At 40.9% G+C, this 23,140-nt stretch overlaps 1 protein-coding gene across 1 annotated transcript; it reads left to right on the top strand.

The window, feature by feature from the left end:
- The first annotated feature begins 704 nt into the window (after window positions 1–704).
- LOC146348178 (calreticulin-like) lies at window positions 705–21,333 on the top strand. The gene is made up of 9 exons (XM_084852519.1): window positions 705–922; window positions 2,469–2,570; window positions 5,230–5,433; window positions 7,565–7,659; window positions 10,017–10,226; window positions 12,346–12,459; window positions 14,100–14,243; window positions 16,888–16,980; window positions 20,090–21,333. Exons 1-9 carry the CDS (start codon window positions 766–768, stop codon window positions 20,219–20,221), a joined length of 1,251 nt encoding a protein of 416 aa, XP_084708645.1. The 5' UTR covers window positions 705–765; the 3' UTR covers window positions 20,222–21,333.
- The last annotated feature ends 1,807 nt before the right edge of the window (window positions 21,334–23,140 follow it).

Consider the following 23,140-nt stretch of genomic DNA (forward strand, 5'->3'; position numbering starts at 1 on the left):
TCAGTTACGACCTTGCTCTCACTCTCCCAATTACCCCATCTATATTTTCTCATTCTGATCCTCATAGGAGTTCCTTACAATTCATTCAGTAGCTTATTGTTCAACACAAGTAAGTGTTAAAAGTCACTTCATCTAAATCGTCATCACTGTTTTATTTAGGAAGCACCAACATTACTAGGCACTGTACCACAGTAATTAAAAATTATAGGTCCATGACTGCAGGTTTATAATGTAAAAATTACAGACCTCAAGGGAAAGGAGGAGATGCAAGGTATACTATTATTCTATACCCTGAATCAAGGGAATGGTTGTAGATTAAGAAATAATGGAATTATTTGTTATTTACAGGTATTTTACATTATTTCCATTTAGGTTTTGAACACTGTAATTGCAGCCTTCTCAAAAAATATTTATGATTGCAGAATGCTGACTGTACTTCCAAAGACTTCTCTCTGGTAGGGAGCCAATGCATTTGCTGAGTGTGAATTCATTTGAATTAGGTCAGGGCACCTGTGTCTTCAGAATTCATTTCCCTTGAGACATTCCAGGTAGTTTCTGTGCTGGTCCAATTGCGTGGTCTCTTCTGATTGGTCCCTGTAGCATAATTATTCATGTATTCTAGCCAATGGGAGGGATCCATCAGTGTGGCGACCATAGTAGCTTTGCGTCAGGAGAAGCAGTTAGAGATTTCTGAGGACAAGTTACTGGAGTCTTCCTAGTGCAATTTAAAGAAGCCACCTACAACTTTAACTATACTAAGTTATTATGATATCAGTAATGAAGCTGATTTGCTTAGGGGCCTTTTTGATAGGGCTGGTATTGGGGGACCTAGCAGACAATGCTGATAGCTCTTCCACTGTAGTAGAGAAGCAGGAACAAATTATAACAAAAGAGTATTTTAGGGAAGAGTTTGATGATGAGGGTAAGTGATATTTTGCTTTTTCTCTGTCCTAGAATGAAACTGTTGACATCTAAGTCTTCTTCAATCTATATAGTCTCCTTCATTTTAAGAGATGGTTTATTGATTGATTTCATAGTTTTTACAGTTAAAAAAGTGAATTGATAAATAATTGTGAAATATGACTTTTCTGTGAAATCATCTCTTCTACTGACTTATATGTGTGTGTACTACCACTATGGAAAACCATATAGAACAGAAATGAGAGAGAATACTGGATTTTAGCTACATTTTCCTGAGGGTAGGAGAACTAATATGCAGAGGCAGCTGTACTACAATTTTACTGAGTGATGTGTGGAAGAAAGGGGGAAACCGGGTGGACATGAGGAGTCTGTAGCTGATGCTATCTGGTATTTCAGGGCACAATGTATCTGGAGTTAATACTGTAAGACTAGGTAACCAAAATTAGTCTTCAAAGGAGAATAAAAATGAAGCATTTCCATTGTCTCTCCTGCAACAACTAGAGTATGCTGTCTAGAATATGCTGTCTGTGTAAAAAAGAGAGAGAAGCATATGTATTAACTATCCTAATTTAAGACTCTTTCCTTTATATCAGTCCTCTGTAGATTACAATTTTATTTACAGTACTACTGTATATGGAGGCAAAGTCAAATATATTAATAATGTGATGCTAGGTTTTGCGTTTCAGTTTGATTTGGCTTTGCTTAATTGTTCTTGAAGATTTGTTTCTTAGGAAGACACAGACCAAAGTATGGGAGAGGACATGTTGCATGTCTTTCATCCACCTCCCACCCTGTTTCCTCTCTTCTCCCAGTTTCTTCTTTATATCCCATGGGAAGATCAATAGAGATTGTTTCAACTGTTTCTTCCCTTCTCCCAGTCTCTTTATGTCCCATGAGAAGATCAGTACAAGATGTTGCATCTGTTCCCATCCTTGCTTTTGGAGACTTGCTCTTCCAAGGAATTAATGTTGACTAACTAATCTCCATCTTGAATTACATTTAGCCCACACTGAGATTCCCTCATAAAATGGGTGAAATGCTAACTGAATCAGCCTTTTTATTACATTTGTTTGAAGGTTTAGTCCTATGTTCAGTGGCTTAAATATGAAATAAACCAGGCAATTCACCAGACATGATTCAACATGTACTGATGGTCCCTTGGGACCTGTGAGCAGTTGTCTCAAGCTCCAGATGGAATTAAATGTAGGCTTTTGTGATAGTTAAGCATTTCTGAGTAAAATACTTGGGGCGGGGGGCAGGTTGTTTTTAACTAAATGTAATACAGGCTTCAATAAGAATACTTATAAGGGTTTTTGCTTTATACTTCTTCAAAGAATTTTGTAAATAAGAAAGGTGTAGTTGCTGTTGTGTGGGTGCTCTAGTATAATTCTATGTTTGTTAGTGAGTCAAATCCCACCTTGTCATGTGGTTGTTAAAAACTGTCTCTCCAAGGATAAGTTCATACTCATGAGTCCATAACATTTCACATAATGCAAAATAGCTGTTTACTATTTTTTATTAACTGTATTGCTACTTTCTTTTTTCAGATGAATGGCAGAAACGGTGGGTCCAGTCTAAACATAGAAGTGATTATGGTAAATTTCGGATAGGATCAGGAAGATTTTATGGAGATAGAGAAAAAGATAGAGGTAAAGGAATGCATTTTTTTCTCAGGCAATTGTGAAAAATGAGATTTGTGTGGAACGTTACTGCTTACTGCAGGGGTGGGAAACTATGGGAAAGATCTTGGGGGCAGCAGATTACCATTTTAAGCCTCCTCAGAGCTAAGCTGGATGAAGCTTCTGTATGTATACTCTGAAGTATGCAGGACAAGGCTTCTCTGCATGTTTACTCAGAAGGACTGAATCACTCAGCAGTACTTTCAAATAGCATCCCAAATATCAAGCCTCTGCATATCTATTCACAAGTAAGCTGCTCTCCTGCTTGCAAAATACACACCTCAGTTCTGTTCAATTCCAGTGATCATGAAATGGAACAGAAGTTCTCCAGCACCACCTTCTTGGTCCACCCTGCCAAAAAGAACTGGAGCCACTATAACAGTGTGTCTCCGAGTCCCACCTCAGAAGAGATGGATGGTATTGAAAGCCACTCAATGCTTCAGGTTGCACTCCCCCTGTCCATTCCCTGGCATAGGTCATGTTCTAGGACAACCAAGGTCAGAAGCCAGATTGGAATGGATCCAAATAATCAGTGTCAATCTTTGATTTTGTTTGAATATAATATTGTGGCTGCAGTCCTTTACACACTTACCTGAGTAAGCACAATTACACCCAGTGGGGCTGTTCACATGTCACGCTAACCCAAGGTGGGTAGCAACCTGTGCTGGGTAGGTGGTTATGCAAACAACCTAGTGTGCTCTCATCAGACAGTCAGGCAAACATGCTAGACAGAGGAGTTTATTTCGCACACACCCTTGCCCCTCCTCCTGTAGTCCTCCCGCCCAGCTAGGCAAGTATCCGTTTCCTTTCCGGCAGGAATAGAGTTTGCTTGAGAGGAGTAGAGTGGCAGAAGCGCTTTTGGTTGCTCTTGCTGAGCAGCTCTGTAGGTAATCTCCATAACCCACACTGGTGTGACAGACAACATGCTAACCCACCATATGTAAAATAACCCTTACTGCAAAGCATGGCTTATGAGGGTGGCTTAATTGGGGAAATTAACCCATGGTGGGCAGGAAAAACACCCCCCACATGACACGCTAGCCCGTCATGGGCAGCTCAGGCTGCTTACCCACCATGACTTACCATTATGTCTGCACCCAGCCAGTGAGACTTGCTTCTGAGCAGATATGTATACGATTGCACTGTTAGTGTGCTTTATTGAATGTTTTCCTTATAAAATATTTTCATTAAAATACTCAAAATACTTTTGGGATATTTATGCAGCAAGTAAAATTAACATGCTGTACTTTTAAAACTCTGTTTACTAATATGTCAAACATGTTAAATCAGATAGTGTCCTGCTCTGGCTGCTTCAGGCTCAGTCCTGAGACAGTCTATGGGGCAAATCCATCTCAGATGTCAAAACACAGTTAGAGGTGAACAACACAGGCCAACGGGCCAATGCAAACACAATCCAAGGAACAGTCTTATCAGGAATCAGTAGCGCAAAAGATTAGTCCAAGGAGAAGTAAGGTTTCAGGGTACTGGGAACTGAAATAAGGTGTTGCTCCAACAGCGTGAGCTCTCTCTCATGCTCTCTTTCTTCAAAATAATGGCAAATTAAGGCTGAAAAGTCCCCATGACAACCACCTCAGCAGCCTTCCCTGCCTAGGACTGAGGGTTATAAGCTGGAGTTCCAGAACCCCACCCAAGACTCAGCTACAGTACATCAGAGGCTTCTGGAAGAAGTCCTCATTAGTAAGGCCCTACTCATTAGGAGTCCTTTACTCATGAGGAGCCTTCCTTCGCAAATGGACACTTCTTCTCAGACTGGTTGTTTTGGCCGGCTTCGTGAGATGTTGATACTCTCAGGGGTTAGGTGGTTGCTCATCCTCTGTCGCAGAGACAGAGTCCCAGTCCCCCCCCACATGTAAGGATGGACCTGCAGCCATCTCCCCCAAGGGCCCAGGCTCCTCCTAATCTTCTGACATGGGCTCCTCTTTGTTTCTGGGATCTCTAGCTCCTCCTCTGAAGGCAATTTCTCCAGTAGGGGCATGACAGATAGGGCACTGAAAAAAATTCCAGAATTCAGTGCTTTCTGAAAAACCCAGAAAGGGTACACAAGTCATGGGTTCTTGTTGCCTAATGCCAAACCATGGTCTGAAAAAAGCAAGGCTCGTGTTTCTTGATATTCCTTTAAACATGACATGAATAAGTGGGAGGTTGTTTAGATGTTTGGCATTATGTCTGAACAGCTCCCCTCTCATTCGTATATGGTTTAAAAGGATTCCAAGCAATATGGTCCTTGGATGCACCAGTGTATTGAAGTGTACTTTTGATTTTTTTAGAAATCTACATTTCCTCTTTGTTTCTTTATCTCTCACTTGCCTTTTCTATTTTCTCACTAACATAAAGGCTGTATAAACAATTTCTTGACTAATATTTCAACAAGTTTGGAATTTTCCTCAATAATCAGCATTTTGTACATTCATGGTTCCTGCTCTCATTAACAAAATATCTGGCAAGAGATTAGTTATAATAATCATGACTAACATAGTATCAGATTGTCCTCACAGTTGTGTTGATTTAATCACACATAAAAGGAATTATACTTGTCTGTGTGTGAGAGAGTGCAATAAAACATTTAAACAGTACCTTTATTTAGATCCACCACAATTTGTCTTTATAGGTCTGCAGGCAACTCAAGACACCAAGTATTATGCAGTGTCAGCAAGGTTTCGGCCCTTCAACAATGAAGGCCAGACCTTAGTGCTTCAGTACACAGTAAAATATGACCAACACGTTGATTGTGGTGGTGCCTACATTAAACTTTATTCTGCAGACTTGAATCAAGAGACTATGAATGAAGATTCAAAGTACTATATTATGTTTGGTAAGTTCTATTAAATGTCTGTTGGTCAATGGTCAAATATCCTTTTTATGCAGTAATATTATGTCAGTGCAAATCAGGGGAGAATTGGCCTTAGTGATATGAGAAATTTTGTCCTTCTTGACTATATCATTGTACATATTGGTGAAAATCCCCTTTATATTTACAAAACATAATGAATGAGTTCACAGCAAGTTCTATATCAAAAGAACATAGGAAGTTCTGAATCAGAACTGCTGGATCACACTGAGGGTCCATTTAGAACAGTATTTTGTTTCTAACAGTGGCTGGCTAGATGCCTCCTGGAAGACTGCAAGCAGGGTATAAAGCCAGCAGTCTTCCCCTGTTATATGTCCCCAGCATTTTATATTCAGAAGCATAGTTCTCTAAACCAGCAGTCATTCCAGAAAGTTGTTGGGAGAGAGATGAGAGGGAGACCAGGGCCATTCCACCAGCTCTGCTGAAGATCCCCTCATGAAGGCTCCTCCTTCCTGAACTGTCACCACCACCAGCCATTCCAGCGGGCTGAGATGAGGGGGAGAGCAGGGCCATTCCAACAGGCCTGCTAAAAGAATTAATTCCACCACCACCACCCCTTCCCTCCTCATTCCTTTTTTCTTGTGTTTCATGTCATTTTAGATTGTAAGCCAGCAGGCAGGGACTGTCTTGTTTAATTGATTATATGTAAGCCACTCTAGGAGCCTTTTTGACTGAGGAGTGGAATAACAATAGTTCAAATAAATAAATGAACATGGAGATTTTATTTAGCTATCAAGACTAATAGTTATCAATAGACTATTGATTCTAATAGACTCCAAGGTTAGGTCTAAACCTTTTAACAACACTGAAAATAGTGGCCATTCACACTTTTTTTGGCAATGAATTCAATGAGTTAACTAGGCATTGTGTAAAATAATATTTCCTTTTGTCCATTCTGAACTTACTGCACTTTACATAGGACTGCCCTTGAAAAGAGTCCAGAAACTTCAACCGGTGCAGAATGTTGCAACCAGATTGTAGACTGGCACAAGGTGCATATTATTTTGTCTGAACTACATTGATTGCGAGTGTGTTTCTAGGCTTAATTCAGGGTTCTGAGTTTTAACTTATGAAGCCCTAAGTGGGATCTGAATACCTTAAGGACCTCCTCCTTCCATCTTCTTCATCCCTCATGCTCTAGCCAATATCTGAGGACCTGTTTCAGATTCTTCAGCTGTCAGTGACAAGACAAGTTGCTATTAGAAGCAGAGTCTCTTCTGTAGTGGTCCCCATGTGGAACACTCTTTCAAGTGGGATCCATCACACCCTGATGTTGTATGCCTTCAGCACCTGACTAAAACATGGTTGTTTACAAAGGCCTTTGGCTGAATGTTTTTAGTTTGATATGTGTTCAGTGCTGTTCCTTTATATGATTTTCTTATACACATCATTATGCTGTTTTTATATGTTTATTTTATATGTGGTTTATTTTGTGATCCACTTTGATTCCACCTGGTGGAATAAAGCAGGATAGAACCTTTTGAGGGAGCAATCCTATGTCCCCTAGACAGCATCTGGGGGACATAGGATTTTTCTGTTTCCTGGCTCCACACTCAAAGGCCGGGGTCCGAGCTCAGAACCAGGAAACCACGCTTCCCTCCCCCTCATAGCCACTGTGGAGAGAACCGTGCTTGGTAAATGGAGCGCAGAGACGGGGAAAAGGAGCATTCCTGGAGGCAGGGAAGGGAAGAGGCTGGGGCTGCTGGCTTATGCCTTTTCCTATTGCTGCCCCAGCCTCCTTCCCTCCCCCTCCCTGAAGCCTCCACTATACAGGTGAAATCACCTTCTAGTTAAAATGCAGCACAGAAGGCACAAGGCACTTCCCTCTCTGCATAGGATACTCATAAGCCTCCAAGTCTGGGGGCTTATGAGTACCCAGAGTGCAACACATAGGATTGCTCCCTAAATAAATAATAAAATAATAAAATGTTGGTTCTCGGAAGACAGCAAAGTATGAAATGAAAGTACTATTAAAAGAAGATGTCTCCATTACATCTGCATTGAAACTATCATTAAACTGAGTCATTCATATTTGTTCAGGTACAACTGTGACCAAAATTATTTGGATCTTTAGAGTGTTGTTGTTTTTTTCTAGGTCCCGATATATGTGGAGAACACAAAAAAATAGTGCAGGTTATCTTCAACTATAAAGATGAGTACTACTTGATTAAAAAAAATATCACATGTGAGGTATAATCAGTGTTTTCTTGGTATCAGAAACCTTATTGATGCCTAATTTTATTGCATGGCTTCTTTTTCCCGTTAATTGTTTGTGGGTTTTGCATATTTCTGTCTTATAATTCTACTCTCAGCACATAAGCAACAGTAAGAACACTGTTATATAAAAATCTGAGCAAAGAAGTTGCTTCAAAACTAATTTAGGGAGCGATCCTATGGCCCCTCGACAGTATCTGAGGAGCCATAGGATTGTTCAGATTCCCCCCTGCAAGGATGGAGACAGTATTCCAACCTTGGAAAGGGGAGTTAAGATCTGCCCCCTCGCAGCCATCATGGAAAGAACCATGCCAGCCACTCTACAAGGTCAGAAAAGCAACCTCCGAGCAGGGGAGAAGGTGATGTTCTGGTGGGTGGGGAGGGGACAAGTCTGGAGTGTCCAGGATGTGAGCTATCCTGAGGCCTCTCCAGCCTCCTTCTCTCCCCCTCTGTAGCGCCTCCAAGTGTGGAGCCCTTAATACTAGATCAAGCTTGGTACGTTATAGACTATTTCAAATGCCAGAAGCTAACACCAAGCCATACAGAAAGTTTGCAAAATGCTTATTCTCAAGAACCCTAATTTTTAAGGGACAGGAACCTATGCTACAATTACACTGGAGAGCAAGGAATACATAATCAGTGGTTCACTTAAGCTGCAGTTGTATACATCAGAGGCATTGCTAGGTCTGGGCCCTGGAACTATTTCCCAGATACAGGATTTCCAGGTGGATCCCAGTTGAGAAGGGTTAACCCCTCCCTGCATGCTCTGACCACCCCCAATCCACCTCCCAAATGGCAGTTAATCTTAGTGGAAAAAATCTTCCACTTGTGCCAGTTTAAGCTTTTCTTCCAAGCTTAATTGCATGGGGTGAGGTCAATTTTCCTCCAGGAGGGAAAGACAGAGAGAAGAGGAGGGAGAAGGGATGGTGAGAGATTGCAAATTAATTGTAATTGAACAGGAACTACAGATATAGGATGATCTGGAGCATGGTACAAATTAATTAAAGCATTTATTTTATTTGAGATTATTTGGATGAGAAATTAACTGAGTGGCTTTGCCTTCTGCAAAATTTAAATAAATGCTAGTGATTATTTCCAAATTTGCATATATAGAGATCTAAATTGGCATATGAAAATTTTATGCAGATTTGTATCGTATGGGCCTGGGCCATGAATCTTTTAACTGCTTAGCAATGCCTGTATTCTACATACTTGCCAGAGGGCAAGTCCCATTGAACTCAGTGGGGTTTGATTCTGAATAAAAATGTTTAGGATTATGCTCAGACTTTATAATGGGAGAGGAACCCATACTCTCTCTTTAGACCCTGGCTGAATAGAGATCATTCAGAGATCCATCTATGAATCTACAGGAACTGATTTTCTTGAGAATAATCACAGATGCCTCTTAGAGATAACCACTGCAAAGCCTGTAATAAGGGCTAGAATATGCTTTAAATCAAGGGTGTTGAACCTCAGACTTACAGGCCAAATCTCACCCTTGGGGGTTCCCCATATGGCCACCCCCTTTCCCCCCCAACCGCCAATTGTTTGGTGCTTCTGTGCAGGTTTTTCCCCATTCTAAAAGGTTGAAATGCCTTTTCTAAGGCTAAGTTACTGTTAATAAGAGCTTAATGCTAAAATATGCTGGTATCTTTTAAATTTCAGTCCCATTCCTTTTGCCTTCAGACCCACCCACCATTCAAATGCAGCCCTTGAATGCTTCTCCAAAATTGAATTCAGCCCTCGAGCTGAAAGAGGTTCAAGACCTCTGCCTTAAATAAAGTTACTAGCTGTGGTAATAATATGCATTGAAAAAGAAATGGGTTGTGACATAAATGAGGGAGAATAGTTAAGCAGAAATACTTTAGGAATGGCAGAATTAAGTTGTGCAAGATCCTAGAGATTAGAAGTAACATAATGGAATATATTGGATTAAATAAGAAAATATTGCTCTAAGAAGATGCAATTGACAGCAGACTCAAAAAGATAGTGCTGGTGGAAATGTGGAAAGGCAAGTGCCTGAATAAACTTTAAGCAGGGTGAGGCATATTGTGTCCATTCTGATGGGTATCAAATGTTATGGTTGCCACTCTTGTGACCTATTAACGCATACCACCCATGGGTTATGGCTGTTCCTTCCCAATAATAAGCACATCATCAACTTTCTGGGTCTCCACACTATTCACCCAGTGATAGAGTACAATCAGAACATCAGTAGACCCATTTTTCATTTAGTTTATGTGAAATTTGATAGGCAAGACTGACAGTCAGTTTGGAACACTGGAAATAGTTATCTATAGCTATGTAATAATCTTTATTCTTCTTTTTTTGAGACCGACGACTTTACCCATCTCTACACTCTAATAGTACGTCCAGATTTAACATATGAAGTGAAGATTGATAATTATGTGACTGAGGCTGGCAACCTAGAAGATGATTGGGATTTCTTGCTTCCAAAGAAGATAATAGATCCTGATATGCCAAGACCTGATGACTGGGATGAAAGGGAAACTATTGAAGATCCCATGGACAAGAAACCAGATGTAAAATTTCACTTTGAATATCTTGGCTTTACACTCTATATGTCAAAACTGGCTGCCCTACTAGTCACATTTGTCCACTGGTGGTCTCTTGTTGCCTACATTGACGCCATTTGTTTTGTTTTCATAATTTAAATAGTGCTTATTTCAGGTAAACTCACAATGATAGCTCCTGTTTTACAGATCAAAGAGGCTACTTACGATCATTCACTAGCCTATCACTGAGTTGGGATTAAGTTCTAAAACTCTAAAATCGATACTGGATCTTTGTGACATTTTAGTATTCTATGCCTCATAGTTTAAAACGGAATAATAGAAGGGTCTTTGAATAAAAGGATTTTGTGTCATCCCTTTCCTAATCCCTCCTGATCACTCTGTCTCCATTGGGGTACAGGAGGGAGGAAGGGAAGCACAATTAAATTGATTCATAGATGTTTATCTCAATGATAATAGTTAATAATACTATACATAATGACTTTATCCATAATAATAGTATATTATTATTACTAATAGTTAGTAATGTTTCTGAAACTGAAGTATTATCTTTAAATAATTAGTGGGGTAGTTGCATCTTCTGCCTAACAAGTGTATTTATCTTTTGTCTTTAGCATACTAAAGATATAGTGGAGAGTTCTGGTAGTGGGAAGGGCTGAAGTTCAGTTGTGCATATACCTTATTTGCATAAGGTTCATGATTCAGGCTATGATATTTCCATTTAAAGTAACTAAAAGTGCAAAGCTGGGAAGGATCCCTACCTGAGACCGCTGTCAGGTAAAAAACAGTACTGGACTATATGGATCATTACTTTGGCTCGGGCAAAGATATATCTCTATGGCCTTTCTCAAATGAAAATTCTATTGACAGCTAGTGTATACAGATAGCACATGCAGGTTTTCATTCTGAATTGGAGCAATTCTGTAGGTGCTACTCAGCCTGTCTGACTCCTACCTCATACCTGGGAGTAGAGTGAAAGGCAGCTTCCCTGTGAAAGAGTAAAACCACTGGAAACAAGGGAGGGGAAAAGAGATCTTGACCCATTGCTGTCTTCTGGGATAATTAAAAAATACTGTCTTAATGATATTCATCACTTTCCAAATTCAAATGGCAACGGCATATAGAGGAGATTCCTAGTAATAGCTACTCCACAATTGTAGAACTTCCATCTTCTGAAGGATGGAAAGGATGGATTTAAACAAATATCTACTGCAATATAATTTACCAGTCTTGCAGGTTCCCTTCCCTGAGTGTTCTATGATAATAAAATGTTGCATTATATTATCATATTTATGGTCAATAGGGTACAAGGTTCCTGAAAACCAGTTTTAGAGCCATAGACGTTTCATAATGAAACACAGCATCTTGACTCTCTGACAGGGCATGGGGGACTGTAAAATATACATGATGAAATATACTTATAGAATTATGGTAGCACAAAGGGTTGGATCCATGATCTACATTCTGTGGATGGAAGGACCCCGCTCATGGAAGGTGCCTACCCCCATTTTTTGAGGATTCCCTCTTCTCCCCGCACCACAGGTGACATAATTTATCAGAGTCCTCCAACTCTCTGTGTAGCATTTTCAGGGAGATAGTGGGGCTGCCATGGAAGGAGGGGGTGGGCAAGTCTGCTTCCATCAGCTCAGCTGCACACACCTAAATCTGGATCCAGTGTTTTTTTGCCATTACTGCACTGTCAGAGATCAGGGCCTGAAGATTCAGGGATGTGGATCCTCATCAGATCCAGATGCCAACAAGGCTGTTATAACCAGAAGTAGATATTTGTCTTGTTTTGTCATTTTAATAAAAACTGACTCCCATGTCTGATGGTGGTTGCAGCGATTTTTGCTGAATGCCATGTAATTGGAAGTACAATTGCTAATTTATTAAATTGTAGAAATATAAGGGAAAGCAAAATAACAGTGAATTCTTATAAACTTATCATCCAACAGTGGTATAAAATGAGCAAGCATTTTAAAGAAATAATTAACATTTGCTTTATCTCTTCCTGCTAAAATCCATCTTAGAGCTAACAATCTCACGGCATTATCCTATCCACATTCTCCTATTTAAACAAGCATAGGATTGCACCCTTAATTGATTATCTTGACCATTACTGTTTTAGGACTGGGACCAGCCAGAAAGAATTGCTGACCCAGATGTGAAGAAGCCAGATGACTGGGATGACGACATGGATGGGGAGTGGGCAGCACCACTGATTTCAAACCCTGAGTATAGAGTAAGATTGGTATAGGCTTACATAATAATGAGTACAGCCTGGTAGATATTTAATCTAGAGACACTATACCTTAAGCACTGGTTCTCTTCTTGAACCACTTTTTGTTTGGATTCCACCTCTCCTTCTCTTTATTTTTCCCTGCCCATTTCCAGGTACTTGCTAGATCCTATCTCTCCTCCTTTTGAGCATCTCCACATTTTCTCTATTGATGGTTAAAACCATTGTCTATATTTTCTTCCATTATGATTTGTCACCCATCATCCTAAGTCCCTGCATTGGCTTCTTGCCACCATTATGTATTGGTTCCAAACATTTAGTTTTAAACTTTTCAGATTTCTGATTGTCTCTACTTTCAGCCTTTTTCCCCACATCTTCTTGCTTCCTCCATTCCATTCACACATTTCCTGTCAGCTCCTTTTTTCTCCTGTTCCTGTTATTTCCATTATGATAATAAAATGGATAGCATTCAGCATTATCTGCAACACACTTAAAACATTATAGTCGTATTTGAAATGATTTAAGTGCAAGTCAACAGTTTAAGGTTGTTTTTATTGTACCATAACATTTATCTTGGCATTGTCTTCAGGAAGGGCCCACAATCAAAACTGTAAATAATGTGTCACTCATTATGTCATTATCATATGATTGTCATGGTGCATAGTAAACCTTGTCCTTGGAGGATTCTGACCCCTCATCCTCAGAAGAAGAGGCTCCTGAGTTAACGGTTCACAGAGAGGACTCAGTTATAGAAAAGCATCATAAGGATTCCACCTCCTCAGGACTCAGTTCCCCAGGAAGACCCCAGCGAATCCGCTCCCTGCATCCAGAGGAGGCTGCATTGCCACCCTTGGACTCTGAGGATGCCTTCCATGAAGATACCAGCATGCCAAGGCAACCTCAACTCATGGCAGCCTGATACTGCTAAAACAGCCCAAGCCCCCTTAAGAGTGAAATATGGAGATGGGGTCAACCATCCTAAAGGAATCCAAAACCCTACTTAATACTTAGTCACAATCTGCTGCTTCTTGGAGAAACATACAGGGCTATTTCACACGATCAGCAATGGTGGGTTAATAACCCACAGTGGGTTGCAGTGCATGTTGGCTGTCACTGTGAATACTGCAGTCCATGGGTATTCACAGGCTGTCACTGAATACTGCAGTCCATCCCAGGTTCACATGTAACAATAAGACTTGGTGACCACCTGCCGTAGCTTGAATATTCATAATGGTGGCTGGCACAAACCACAACTCACTGTGGCGTATTTAAGCCATGGTGGGCACTGGCAGTCATGTGAACCAGGTCACTGGCAAGCTTGTCTGGCTTCCAGCCCTAGCATTGCTCTGAGCTCCTGTTCTATTCCCGTTTCTGCTTCCCCAAGGAAACCTGACTTGCCCCAGATCTTGATGAAAACCCCAGATCTATAGTGGACACCTTGTAACCCAAGTGTCATCAGTGCCCAATGACACTAAGTCCTCACTATGACAGAGGCAGAACAGAAAAATGATATTTGTACGTTCCACTTTATTATGTTTTATTTCACTAGACTTTTACTCAAGGTTTATGTTGACTGACAGATATTTGATTAAGCTGGGTTTGAAAACTGGTATTCAACATTGTCTCAAACATTCTTTTTTTAGGGCGTTTGGAAACCTCGTATAATTAAAAACCCCAAATATAGCGGCATATGGGTCCAGCCAGAAGTTGACAACCCAGATTACGTACCAGATCCTAATCTTTACAAATACTTTAACATTAGTGTCATTGGCTTAGAAATTTTACAGGTATGTATATTATGCAATTTGAAGAATTCATTCCTTATTTAGAAAGATTGGGTAGTATCTAATGGTGGCACACCCAAAGCTAACACAGTGTTGTTATCGCCTGCTAGTGCAAAGGAAAAAAGTGGCGATTCGCACTAGACTTGCACCACCATAAGATATTACCCATAACTTACAACAATGCCTAATGGTATTCTGAAGCACTAAGTTGGAAAACTGGGCCAACTTCCTAATTTGACTCATTCTCATCTAGGAGAAAAAAAGTATGAAGCTGCACATTCATTTTAGAAAGATGATCTCTATCACGTTTCCCTCTTACAACCTCTGTAACTAAGTAAACAATTGCATGGACAGCCTCTAAAGAATCTGCTTAGCTGTGATTCCTCCAACCACTTTGTCTGGAATAGGGTTATTGTGGAGTAAATAATTTGGGGAAAGTGGCCTCTGAGATGATCATGAGAAACCAGAATGGATGAGATGATGAAACCGTCTGCATACTTCTTTTGAGTAAAAAGTCAATATTAATTGTGGACTTAATAAAATAGGGGAATGTTTAATTGGTAGATGAAGTTCATTAAATAATTTCTGTTAATATTTCTATAATGGTAGCTTTCTAGAGTAAACTTTGTTGGATACACTGCAAATACTTTTTTTGCCTGCAATAGTGGCAAAATCATCTAAGTGTTAGTATTCTGTTGTGTCCTTTTGAAGGAAGTGCATACTGCAAGACCAGTTCACATGGACACCACTTTCGTTTGTCTTTACTTTTTTCTTGTTCTTCACAACAATTTGAAGCTGGAATAGATTGTTCCCATAGTTTCTATGCCACTCCTGGTTGGGAAGCCAATATCCACTCTAAGATTATAAACTGTCAGGATGTACTGCTGTGTTAACTACAACACCTAGACTAATAGATAACTGTGATCTAGAAATTATTAATTTACAAATGAAAAATGATAGCTGCAAATTATTGGAAAAGTATGGAGTACTGTATATTTAAGGGACTAGTACCTAAAAGTCTGGAATATGATTTATTTCATTTCTATACCACCCAATATTGGACGCTTTCTGAGTGGTTTATGATAATTCATAAAACAATAAAATACAGCACAAAAGTACAGCATAAAATGCAGCATAAAAATTTAAATATACAAAATTAAAAACAATTGAAGCAGCTAAAAACAGTATCAGTACAATACTAGACTTCTTTAGATGACTGGCATAAATGCCTCATTACATGCCATTAAACGCCTGGGAGTAGAGGCCAGTCTTAACCTGGTACCAAAAAGATGACAGTGTTGGCACCCAGTGGGCCTCGGGAGCTTGTTCCAAAGTTGGGGGGCCACCACTGAGAAGACCCTTGTCATCACCCTCCGATCCTGCCTTGGAGAATGCACTCAGAGGAAGGCCCCAGATGTTGATCGCAGTGTCTGGGCAGGGTCAGGTCGGGAGAGGCATTCCATCAGATACTGCTGTCCTGAGCCATGTAAAGCTTTATACGTTAAAACCAGCACCTTGAAATCAGACTTGGAAATATACAGGCAGCCAGTGCAGGTGGGCCAGAATTGGTCTTATGTGCTCAGACCTTTTGGTCCCAGTTATTAATCTGGCTGCTGCATTTTGCACAAGCTGCAGCTTCTGAACAGTCTTCAGAGGCAGTCCCACGTAGAGTGCATTGCAAAAATCTAACCTGGAGATTACCAGAGCATAGATTACGGAAACCAGGTTATCCCTGTCCAAATAGGGACGTAGCTGGGCCACCAGCCGAAGCTAGTAGAAGGCACTCCGAGCCACTGAGGCCACCTGAGCCTCAAGTGATATTGCTGGGTCCAGAAGAACCCCCAAGCTATGAACCTACTGCTTCAAGGAGAGCGCAACCCTGTCCAGAACAGATTGAGCACCCGCCATCTGGTCAGAACCACTGACCAACAGCATGTCAGTCTTGTCTGGATTGAGCTTCAGTTTATTAGCCCTCATCCAGTCCATTGTCTCACCCAGTCACTGATTCAGCACATCCACAGCTGTACCAGAAGTTGAGCCAAGTGTCATCAGCGTACTGATGGCAATGTGCTCCAAAACTCCGGGTGACCCCACTCAGCGGTTTCATCATGTTAAGTGGCATGGGGGACAAAACCGACACCTGAGGAACCCCATACTGGAGAATCCACGGGGCTGAGCAATATTCCCCAGGCACCACCTTTTGGAGCCAACCATCCAAGTAGGAGCGGAACCACCACAACGCAGTACCCGCCACCCCCAGCTCAGACAGTCGCCCCAGAAGGATACTATGGTTGATGCTATCAAAAGTCACTGAAAGATCCAGGAGTATCAACAGGGTCACACTCCCCCTGCCTCTCTCCCGACATAGGTAATCATACAGTACCTATGTTTCAGTACCAGAACCCAGCCTGAACCCCAACTGAAATGGAGCCAGATAATCAATCTCATCCAAGAGTGTCTTGCAGCATTCTTTTGTTACTATATTGATTTATTGCATCAGCATTGTAATATATTATACTTCCTTTATGAGTTTTTTCTGGTACCAGTCCGGACTGTTCTGGTTGATGACAAAATTCACTTATACCCCGCAAATCAAGCTGGATTGTGTGCAGTTAATCACTTATAGTTCTGTCTTTACTTCCAACAGGGAAAGTCTGGCACAATCTTTGATAATTTTCTTATCACAAATGATGAAAAATACGCAGAAGATGCTGGAAATGAAATGTGGGGTGCCACATATGTAAGTTAACTACATAGCATTTCACAAAATTAAAATCTGCTCCTTATGTTTGAATCTAATAATCACATATATAGTTCCCTGGTTCTCTTGGATGTGTTTGTGAATAAAAACAGCATTAAATAATAGTTAACATCATTCTCTCTATTTTCAGTGTTTAGACTATGAGTAGTGCTGTGTACGTAGCCAAACGGGTTGGTGGCCACAGAATACTGACTATTGGGGGTGGGGGGACAGGTGGGAGGGGGAATGGAATGGAGTATTGTGAAGAAGGATATGCCTGATTGACCAGAACAACAAGCAGAAACACTCAGTGCTGCAATATTCAGTTGCCGGTTCCCCTAACTGCTGTAGTATTGAACACAGTAGGGAGTAGGAGCCATTGAGGAATAAATAAATCTTAATGTTGCAAGTTGTGATGGACATCCAGCTATGAACTAGAGGTTTTTAGCTTTGTTAAGGGATCTGCCTTAATTTACCAGATTTATCTTGTTGGTGAACAAGCAGTATGTACAGTTTATAACTGCATTATCAGTCTTGAAAAATACTTTCACCCTCCTTTTGTTAACTTACCAATAAAAATAGTTAACTCTGTTAGATTTGGGGATTAGAAAATAATAGATTTCGTGTGGACTTAGCTGCTTAAATGATCAGAAGGTATCTGGGTAGACAAGAAAGCCAGACTAATTATAGGGGAAATTGCTTATTTAATAATATGCATTCTCCATAAATTGTTATATAGTTGTATTTGCAACATCTTTCTCATTGGTGTTTTTGTAGCCTGTATGACAACATAAGCAGCATGGCACATTGTGTTTAAGAAAATAGAGCATGAGCCAGAAAGTTATAGAGGAGTTGTAAGGATGATCAAGAAATGTGAAAAACATTGATTATTTCAGGAAATATATAAATAGTAAATAAGCCTGTGCTAATGTTGACTCTTGCACATATTCACTGTTGTTGAAAGAGCTAGCTAAAATACTCCAATTTTTAAAAATAACAGAATAGCATTATTTGGCTTTGCACAGGTAAGTTCCTGTGCTGCCTAAGGAACACACTGACCCTAGTGCGCCAGTTTGCACAACATGACAGCCCATCATGGGTTAATTTACCCTTGTGGAGCTGTGACATGTGCCAGTTGCCATTATGAATATGCAATCACTGACTGGGGGTTGTGTCATACAAACCTGGCCAGTGGGGATTTGAGGGCTAAACAAACATTGCAGAACCCTCAGTCTGTTGTAGGGTTATGCAAAAGTTGTTTAATCCTCAAAAAAAACCAACAACCCCGCAGCGAGGTTCACAGGACATAACCTGTTCGGATCTGCCATTCTACTTTGCGCTGACAAGCTTACACAGAAACTCAAATATCAGCGAGGTCTTTTATAGAATCATAGAATAGTAGAATAGTAGGGTTGGAAGGGGCCCACAAGGCCATTGAGTCCAACCCCCTGCTCAATGCAGGAATCCAAGTCAGAGCATCCCTGACAGATGACTGTCCAGCCTCGTCTTGAACGCCTCCAGTGTGGGAGAGCCCACCACCTCCCTAGGTAATTGGTTCCACTGTCGTATTGCTCTAATTTTATTGCAGTAGAACAGGTTACAAGAAGAACTTCTTGACCCCACTGTAAAAACTTAATGTTTTTAAGTTACAATGCTCCATCAATCAGATAGCAAAGGGACTTACTATCAGCACATTGCTTAGTTCAAGAAACAGTTCCAAGGCTAGTTTTCATGCAGTATCAAGTTAAAAACTAAGCCCCACAGGATACTTCAGATCATGGATTTCACGATACAGAATTCAAGTTCCAAGGTTTATGATAAGTCCAAACAAGGAAGCATTCTGGACAAAGAAAGATGACATTCCCAGGAGAGCTCATCAACCTCAGTACCGGCTCACGGTATGAGATGTAAAGCAGTCAAGAGTCCAAAGTTCACATCATAATCCAACAAGATAGTTCAGATCATGGATTACATGGTACAGAATTCAAGGCAGACAAAGGTCCAATATTTATAAGTCCAGGCAAGAAAGTCCTTCAGGCAGTTAAGACTTTGTTCAAGAGACAATTCCAAGGCTAGAATTCACACACAGTGAGAGATTAAGTGCAACAATAGATTCTACGTCAGAATCTCAGTGTTACATGTTTCAAGGCAGACAAGGGTCCAAGAATCAGGATAAGTCCAGACAAGAAAGCATTCTGGGTGATGAAAGATGAAGGCACACATTTCATGGCAGAAATGAGTTTGCAGAAAGTCCGGGTGAGAAAGTGTTTCAGGCAGTTTAGGCATTGTTCCCAGCAAAGGCTCTCCAGTGTGTACACTGGTTTAAATATACAGGAAGGGCTGCTAAAATACCCTTTCTAACAATCTATCCTGACAGGGAAATCTGGCCTGTAAGAGACACTATATCGGAGAGGGTGTCTCAACTTGGGTGACACTCCTAAAAGCTCCCTCCCCTACAGAGTTCCTCCTCTGCTCAGTTGACACAGAAGATTTCTGAGCTTGTAAATCAGAGGTCTGATCAAGACCTTATCTTGCAACTGTGGCTGAAAGGGAGTCTCGTTCTCCTTTGGCCGGTAATCAGATGGGACACCAGGCAGAACCAGGCTCCCAGGCCTTGAGTTTCCCACAATTGGACTGGGTCCCCAATTATCCTGTTCTAAGTCTGAATCAGAGTCTGGCTGTGAACCCATAGGCCCCACAGTTGGGGCCTATGGGTTCAGGATTGCATTTTCATAATGGCGGCTGGGATGCACCACAGCTCCTTGAGCATAAATTACCCCACAATGGGCTGTCTTGTCATGCAAACCATGTCATTAACTTCCTTAATGAAAGCCACACAGACTAGGGATAATTTGCATATTTTTGCTTATAAACAGTTCACACAAATTGCATGCCACAGATGTATCATTACAATTCTTCTGTAATTTTTGTATATCAGTATGAAGCAAGACATGCCAGATGGGGATGATGAGATTTTAAATTAAAATGTTCACTCAAAGTATACTCTGTTAAAAACAGACATAAGCTTTGCATACACTGACAGTTTGGTTGTCAACTGATGTTATACGTTTGAGTCTGTTGATCACTTATAATTTGTTCTGATAAACAGGAGAGAGAATGGAAGAGAAGAGAAAGACGAGATGTAGTGTATAATAAAATTAATGAAAAGGAAGAACCAAAGGGAAAGGAAGCCAAGAAAGAAAAGAAGGGAAAAGATGTCAACATTAAAGATGAGCTCTAATCAACCAAAACCTATTGCATAATTGCTGTCACTCAGTATGTTCATGAGCCGTTCTTCACTTCGGGATGGAAATTTTTCAACTTCTGAATATTGTACTTATTTTCTAAATATGTGTTACTGAAACTTTGAAATGCAGTGGCAATAAAAAGACCTGACAAATAGTTTTCTATGCTAATAGGTGCATAGCAATGGAAGAAGTAATGTTTAGATCTCTTACACTGTCTATTGTAGATGTCTACTCAGAAATGTCTCCTTGAGTTCAGTGAGGGTTACTCCTAGGTAAGTGGATATAGGATTGCAGCCTTATTGTGTTCTGGGACACCAGCATCTGCTGTAGACACAGAAACCACATAGATGGCGATAAATTGTGCAACACAGGGATGGAGAAAATAACATAGAACCACCCGCTCAATTCAGAAGTCACATTCTGTGCTATTGAAACTAGGCGTGGATTGAAACAGCCACCTCAGTACACCACCCCATTTGCAAGGGGAAAATTGGGGGTGGATGTTTTGAGGGCCACATGTCAACTTCTGAAATGGTTTGTGGGGGGAATGATTACCATGGGGCGTGCTTACCTTTTTAAAGCTTTCTTTTAACCTCCCCCCTCCCCTGGCCACTTTGAAAAGCTGGTGGTAGAGAAAGAACACACACACCCCATCAGTCTGCCCACACTTTTTAAGATCTACAACTGTGGTCCTTCTCACATGCCTCTCAGTAAGAATAATGAGGTTGGCAGGTAGGAGATTTTCAGTGATGTCCCCGCGGTTGTGAAATACACTTCCAGATGAGGTGCAGCAGGCCCCATTGTTACAGGCATTTACAAATACCTTAAAGACCCCTTGGTTTCCCATAGCCTTTTTATAAGAGATTTTTTGCACTGCTGCTGATTGGTTTTAACTGCTGGGTGATTTTCGCTGTATTTCTCTTGGTTTTTAGTATCTTGGGATGGAAGTTCTAAATTTGTTTAGTTTAACGCTGACTTTTATTGATGTATTATTATATTGAAGTTTATTGTTTGAATATCTTTTGTGGAAGCTGACTTGAGAGATTTTTACCTGTAACGGTAACATACAAAATGTTGAAATAAATAAATACATTTTTTAACAACAGTAGCAGCAGTAACCCATTGGAAGAAAGACATATAAGTGAGTGGCATGCAGCGTGGACATAAAAACTGAAGTGCTATACACAGCATAAGTCACACATTCTTCTCCTTGCTCTCTGGGCAGAAAGAAGAAGAATCACTAGGCCCTCACAACCATCTACGCATGAAGTTGGTAGACCAAGCATAGTTCATGCTGTCATGCATGTTACACAGTGAAATAAGATAGTAGCAGCTTCTATTTGGGACATAAAGTTAGATAAAATTACAGGAAGAAATTAACAGCAAAAGAAAAAGAATCACTTATCCATAATGATATACACTATGGAAACATGAAATAATTACTATTTGCTAATAGAAATTAAATCTGTTAGGTGGATAACAAATGGTCTAAATACTTATATCCTTGGTCAGTAAATGCCTTCTTCAGTTCATATGGCCCTAAGATGATAACTGTCCAGAACTGCAGAAGGCACCAGATGAAAAAAAAAAGTCTTGCTCCTGATTTGAAATTTTGAAAGAACAATTAAACATTTTAATGAGCCATTAAGCTGCAATTATATGCCCACTTACCTAAGAATAAGCCCCATTGAACTCAATGGGATGCATGTATGAGTAGACATGTATAGGATTATGATGTTAATTTTATCATATAATACTAGTGGGGGGTTCATTTCCTTCAGCCTCGCTGTATTTGATAATATACAAATATTTCTCAGTCTATTTTTACAACTGGGCCTTATCCACATCTGCCTTAAATGAGTCCTGGGACTAAATTTAAATGGACAGAACAAAGATCCACCAGGAAGCAATGTGCAGTTATCACAGTGTAAAGTCTGCTCCATCCAAATTCCTCTGGCCTTGAAAGGGCAGCCACTAGGAAAAGAAAAACAATGCTGCCAGGGCCAAAATGGCCACACCGTTGGCATACATGGAAATTATGCTGCCAGCAACCAATTAGAAGCCTATAGCCACAGCTTGCTTAGCAATACAGGCAGACCTCTGTGCCCCACTGCCCCAAGCACATATACCATGCTACAAAGCCAAACACCACATTATCAGGCATTGCAAGAGAGCACATGTTGATCTGAGGTGTGCAAAAGGAAGTCCAGTCCATACAAGCAGTGCAGGGCAGACAGACAGCCAGGAACACAACCAAATCCACCCATTCATCTCCTGGGAAACAGGCATGTCCCCCTAACCAGCACTGTGGAAGCTACTGGGGCCCTCAAGGGCAAAAGCAGGGGGTGGGGGAATCCACCACCTTTCATGCTTCTGCCACCACCTGCCCATTCCAAGGGCCATGGTTCAGCAGCAGCTTCATTCCAGGGCACAATGGCTCCCTCCTTCTTTGCCACCACCCTTATCTCCACTCCCCCAAGCTGGTCTCTGTCTCCCCATTGGTGAAACTACTATTCACCCTGAGCAGCTCCCCCTCCCCCTCAACAAGTCTGTTATCCATCTCCCCCATGTAGATTACCTCCCCCTATAGAGGACTAGCGCCCTGGGATACAGCATCAGGCAGGCAAGGTGGCCACCAGTGCAGTGAGAGGGAGAAATGGGGGGAACGGGATGATCCAGGAGGCCCATGCCAGCAACTGTGAAACTCAGAGTAAGATTTTGGATAATTATTTAAAAAAAGCTGCTCCCATTGTACCTTAAAATGCTATTTGTTGGCTGGTCAGCCTTTCTTCTAAGTCAGGGGCAGGCAACTTAATGGCCCTCCAGATCTTTTGGCCTACAACTTCCATCAGAACTAACAAGCATAGCCAAAGGTGAGGGATCATGGGAATAGGCCAAAACATCTGGAGGGC

This window comes from Heloderma suspectum, chromosome 4, assembly GCF_057233095.1.
Source record: "Heloderma suspectum isolate Gila_16-S chromosome 4, 16-S_ref, whole genome shotgun sequence".
NCBI lineage: Eukaryota > Metazoa > Chordata > Lepidosauria > Squamata > Helodermatidae > Heloderma > Heloderma suspectum.